General features: G+C 47.6%; 1 protein-coding gene across 1 annotated transcript in view; it reads left to right on the top strand.

Moving 5' to 3' along the window:
• Positions 1–799: 799 nt before the first annotated feature.
• Siah3 (siah E3 ubiquitin protein ligase family member 3) overlaps positions 800–6,000 on the top strand; it is a 63,113-nt gene continuing 57,912 nt past the window's right edge. Inside the window, exon 1 of the mRNA XM_013008898.1 lies at positions 800–940. Within this exon, the coding sequence (XP_012864352.1) occupies positions 806–940 (135 nt within the window). The 5' untranslated portion in view covers positions 800–805. The remainder of the gene's footprint in view (positions 941–6,000) is intronic.

Here is a 6,000-nt window from a genome sequence, read left to right as displayed (position 1 = left end):
ATGCTTTAATAAAAAAAGACTTCAGTAATTACAGTCTTTGAAAAAACATATATATATATATATATATATATGCATTTCCACTTCAACTCCAAATGTGCTTATCAGATTTTTTTTTTGCTATAGTGAGGAGTTAGATTTATCAAGGGACTGTAATCCAAATTGCAGAACACAAGATTGAAAGATACACATTTCTATTGGTGCCAAATCCTTATCTGGAATCAGAGTCTTGTAGTGTTTGATTTTCTCCCAAGCAGCTCTGGTGAGTTTGAGCCATGATCTGCGTTATCCATCTGCCTACTTTGGAGCAGGGTGCTTTACTATTTGGCGGTTTAGACGCTTTATTTCTTCTTTCTTTATTTATTTTAACCAGGCATTAAGAAAGGCTCTCATGTTAAATTAAGTCAATTAATAAATGGAGACACATTAAGCAATCAATTTTGTCAGCCTATCTCCCCAGCATTATGTATGGCTGGCTGTAATCACAAGATAAATGCAATGTGCTGATCTATGGTAATGTTCAATAATACATTCTCCGCCAGGCTCAATTCATCAGGGAGTTTCGGTAGAGGAGGCATTTGTTATTGGCTGTCTCTGCACCTCAAGGATAACATTTCTGTCCTTTTGATTGGCTGTCTCACTGCTGCAAGATTCTAACCGTCTTATTTTGATGATGAATATGAAGGCGTGCTAAGCCGGGCTGGAGTGGAGTGTCTCAGAGGCTGCGCTCTTCCCAGAGCCCAAGGACTTATCAGCTTCCTCTGCCTCCTTCCTGTGCCAACCACCCACCCCCTCCCCAAAAGTTGTGATGCTTTTCTTTACCCAGTGCTTTGGGGCTGTGTTGGATCTGATTCACCTGAGGTTTCAGCATTATAAGGCTAAACGTGTTTTCTCTGCTACTGGGCAACTTGTCTGCGTAGTCAACCCCACACACAACCTTAAGGTGAGTGGCTGGCTCTCATTATTTTCTTTTGTATTCCACTGGGATTCTATTCCTTTCTCAGTGGGCAGGAGAGAGAGGCATCAGGGACCCTCTGGCATGGGCATGGAACTCCCTGATTGCTGGGTTTTTTTTTTGTGGGGGTTGTTTGTTTTTTAGGATGGTGTGGTGGATAAAGATGCTGCTTTAGCTCATTCTTTCTCTCTGGGTGGCTTGGCGCTGTTAGTGAAAACGTTCTTTTTCCCAGGCTGGTTTGCAACACTGGAGTGATGGTGGTGTGTCTTTCCCACGCTGTCAACCTGAGCAAGGAGGGGGGAGGGGCGCAGAGAGTAGCAGAAGTACTCCAGTAAGAGGATTTGAAAAGTTACCCAATTTGCTGTCTGTCCCATGTCAGGAGAGATGATTGGCCAGGGGAGAAGTCCTTACGGGGCAGAGACACCCTGAGGGGTAACTGGGAGTTGGTGAGGAGCTTTTTCTGTGAAGTGTTTGCCCTTGTCCTCAGAGTGTGTGCGTGTGTGCGTGTGTGTGTGTGTGCGTGTGTGTGTGTGCGTGTGTGCATGTGTGTGTGCGTGTGTGTGTGCGTGTGTGCATGTGTGTGTGCGTGTGTGTGCGTGTGTGTGTGTGGTGCCCCGAGGAGTTTAGCTCATTTCCTTCCTGCCAGCTAGATGTGTGCCTTGTGCTAAGGACAGGAGGAGGAACAGGGGCTTCGCTTGCTCCAATTGTACAATAATAAAGGCAGCTGCAAGCTACCGCTGCCTGGAGCTCTGTAGGCAGGCAGCTGGGTGCAGAATTGCCGGTGGTGGCTGCCTGGCTGCCTGGCTACTTGCCTGGCGCCTGCTGCCTCTGCACTTATGCCTTCAGGTCAATGGCTTTTAAGAGAATAGCCAAAACACAGGGTCCGGAAGGACTGCCAGACGCCACAACCAAGATGGATGGGGAAATGAATGAAGAAGGGTGGTAAGGAGGACAGAGGGGAAGAAATGAGTGGCAGGAGGGCACAGCTGAACTCTCCAAAGGAGAAGCTCTGAGCCACCTTTATGGTCCTCAGGTAAAAAGCAAGTCCCATGGAGAGTTGTTTCCCTGTCCTCCTCCTCACAGTGCAGGGGGATTGAGGGCCAGGGGAAGAGAATGTCTGCCACAGAGTCCTGGATCTGCCAATGTGTCGTTCTGAGCACTGCGTTGGGTACTGCTGGGTGTCATCAACTCACCAGTCAGCCTATTCTCACTGGAGCAGGACAGATCAGCTGAGGGATGCCTTTCACCTCTGTTTCTGGAAATCTCTAGGAAGGACACTGTCTGGAGTTCCTGAGGCCACATGGTAACACCTTGCTAAGGCCACCCTGAGTGGAGGGGCCACAGGCTGAATTGGGACCCCTATGATATATGGGGCTCCTATGTTTAACCTGTCACAATCACTCTCCTTCCCTCCCTCTGGTTCTTACTTTCTTCATCTCTCTTTTTATTCCACTACTCCTTGTTGGCTTGATATAACCAATGAGAATTCCCTCCACCCACCCATCTCCACCCCGACCCCGTCATCCTTGGCAAAGCAAGGATATCATATGCATATTAACATACAATTCTGAATTTCATTCTGTGGCCACTCCTGAGACCTTATTCGAACTCTTATTATTTTGTCACTTTACATTAGTTAGTTTCCCATGGCAAAAAATGTGTTTATTCCTGTTTCACATTTTAATACCTTTAAAATTTATTTATGAGACTTAGCATTTCTGAAGTTTGAATTTATATGGTTCATTGAGTCAAGCTGATGGTTGGCGAGGGGAGCAAGGCTGAAGCGTTGGAGTGGAGACAGGGTCAGCCATCTGTGTATATTTCCCAGCAATGCCTCCTTGGATATTAATAAGCAATCCTGCTGTTACAGCACAGGGTTCCAGAGTCAGGGCTGGAGGTCTTGTTAGCACTGGTCAGCTATGGTGACCTTGAATGACTCAACCTCTCCCTACCTTTCCTCTCTTTCTTTCAAAAAAAAAAAAAAGACCAACTTAGAAGCATCTTCCCTGCCCCCTCCACACCTTTGTGAGAATGCCAAGAGATCCTAGAGATAGATGTGTTGGTAATATTCTCCTCTAAAAACAAGCATGCTTTTAAATATAATTTGGAAGAACTTCAAAAGCTTCTCTAAAGCCTTGGAGCAAGTCAGAGATCATAGAAGTAAGAATAGAAAAATGGGTGATTCAAGCTTTGAGAAGATGCTTTCCCTGCCTCACTTTTTACATTTACTCTCCCTTGGCTCTTCATTTCCCATAGGAAACCACTTAGGGATTTTGCTCATGGCAGCACAACAGATAAACAAGGCACTTCAAGTGCTGCTGGTGGTAAGCAGGACGTAGAGCAACACACGGGACTAACTGCTGCTCCTGGCAGGGAGAGACCCCAGCAGCCCCACTGCCTCTGTGAGGGTCTCCAGATTCCCAAGCTCATCCAGAGTCCAGGTGAGCAACCAGGGTTGTTTGCCTGCTTCCCACACCTAAAGGCTAATTGAATAAACACCTAGAAGCATATCGCACCCTCACTTAGATTCAAGAATGCATGACAGCTCCAAAAAAGTCCTCTTTTGAAATATTAATTTCCATAAATAAGACACAGAAATAATCCTAATGTAGTAAGCTGTGGTCTATGTTTTGTTTTGCTTTGAAGCCATGTGACAATGTTAACCAGAATAGCTATTGATCCGGGGTGCTTCTTGCAGTGTGTGTGACAGGCTGGTACAGGAAACAGTGACCAAGGGCAGAGGTGCTGCAACCTGGCTTTCCATTTGCTTAGGTTTGGAAAGCCAGTGCTTTTCTTAGAGGCAATGTTTGTATGCTTTGTCTGGGCTTTCGTGAGAAGTCTACTGGCATCTAAGGACCTGAGGCAAATGCCAGTTATAATCAAAACTCACTTACTGAGCGGAGAAAACTATGCATTTGCTATGTTTCCTTAGGTCACCTTCATTCACAATCTCATTATGGTGTACTCAGTAACTAACCTGGGCTTTTTTCACATGGGAAGCCTTTCCTTCTAAACGGAAGGCAGAGCCTTCTGGTTAAAGCCATCGTCCCAATAAATTCTTCTTAATCCAAAGGGACCTTTACAGTAGCTGGCCTTGAACATGAGAGCACTCAGCTTTAAGTAGCTACCCAACAGTGAAATCTGTAAGCTGCTATGATTCCCAATGCCTATCTGTCTCTGGCTGTAAAGCTAACTCCTTACACAGGTCAGAGTTCAAAGGGCACCCCTTGCCTCCACTTTAGCTTTAGATGTGACCAGCAGGCTTGGGGTGGCATTCTTGAGCTGCTGCCTTCTCCTGATTCAGCACTCTCTTCCTGCTGGATCCTTTGCCCAAGAAGCCAGTCTCTCCTGGCTCCTCTCCTGCTGGCACTGGTCACCCTAAACAGCTCTGCCTCCTTCCCTGTCTGCAGATGTACCCTTTGCAGGGTGGCACGGCTCGGCCCCGCAGCCAGATTTCTATAGTGCAGAGACTGCAGGGCTGGCCAGAGCCTCTCAGCGGCCAGCCTTCAGCCCTTTCCACGCAGATAGACCGTGCTGAGCTGAGGCGGCTGGGTGACTTCCTCCTCCTAACCACACACATTAGTAAAGAAGATTCTAGAAGAAGAAGGAAAAAAGACTAGCAAAATGCTTGCTGGCAAACTTCCAAAAAGCCTTTCTGGTATTTCCACCCAGTGCCAATGCTGTCCTGCGGAGCTCTCCCAGTGTCTCCTTTCCTCTCCCTCCAGACCTGGGAGTGTAAGGCTCATGCCAGAATCCTGCAGCACCTTCCTGTTGTAAACTATTAACCTTGGGTTTTCAGACAGGCGCGTGCATGTGTACACACACACACACACACACACACACACACACATACACAGAGAGAGAGAGAGAGAGAGAAAGAGAGAGAGAGGGAGAAAGAGAGAGAACTAGGAGAGGCATACAGGACAATGACAGCTTCCATTTAAGTGCCTGGCAGGTAGGAAATCTCAAAGTGGGGCATTTCAGTATCTTTCCTGGCAATGCCCATGATGTGCCCTTCATTTAGAGAGCAGCCTGTATGGATGAATGTGTATGGAGTGAAGGGGGGCATGAGGAGCTGTGGGAGCCAGAGAGCAGGAGGAGGTGGAGGAGGGGGAAGAGGGGGAGGAGGGGAAGAGGAGAAGGGGAGGGAGAAATGAGGAGGAGGGAGGAGAGGGAGGAAAAGAGGAAGGAATAAAAGGGGCAGGGGAATGAGAGAAGGAAGGGAGGAGAAGTCCTGAGTACTGGTTTTTGAGTTCAGAGTCAGCCTTTCTGGCATTCAGCAGTGAAGGCCTACTTTCATGCAGTTTGTTAGAGCCTTCTGACAAGATTGTCTCTTAGCTGTCCTTATTTTCACAGCCTCCCCACCGAGTCCCACTCTCTGTCCTCTAAAGCATTTTCCCATGCTTTTTCCCCATGGGGTCAAGAGCCACCCTCCCGCCTGCCCCTTAGCACCTGAGAAGGGTTAGGTGGGGTGGGGTCTGGGAGAGGCGACCTAGGCTGGTGGTCTGTACTAGGCAAGGTTTACTGGAAAGGCTTTGCAGAGTCTTCTCAGCCCCTGGCTCCCCTGAATACTGTGTCCCTCGTCTCTGAGCACAGAGCAGTTGTGCTGCTTTTCTGGTTAATGGTGATTGCAAATGAGGCTCCCGAGCCACATCACAGGAGAACGGAGCCCGGAGCAGTAATTTGGTTAGCTGTGTGCTGGTGATTGAGCTGCAGAGGAGGCTGGTGCTGGCTCTGTGCAGAGGGCCATTGCCTCTGACGGGGTGCATCTATTCACATTGCGTGGCATTTCCCTGGCTGGATCTCTCTGGTTGCAAGGACTATTTGGGGAAAATTAGACAACTGATACTGAAACTCACAGAGAGGTCGGAGTTATTTCGGTGGCTTTCCTGGGGGAAAGAGAAGATTTTTCTAGCAATTAATAATGAGGAAGAAGACATTAACAGTGAAGGTCTTTCACCCTCACAAAGTCTTTGTAAATTTTTTTCTCTTTTTTTGCTTCTTTCTCTGTGTCTTTTATTTTGGGGGAGTTACTGGGGTTTTAAAGT

The sequence above is a fragment of the Dipodomys ordii genome, unplaced genomic scaffold (genome assembly GCF_000151885.1).
Source record: "Dipodomys ordii isolate 6190 unplaced genomic scaffold, Dord_2.0 Scaffold1, whole genome shotgun sequence".
Lineage (NCBI taxonomy): Eukaryota > Metazoa > Chordata > Mammalia > Rodentia > Heteromyidae > Dipodomys > Dipodomys ordii.
Note: the sequence above shows the minus strand (reverse complement) of the source record. Positions and strands in the feature narration are given on the sequence as shown.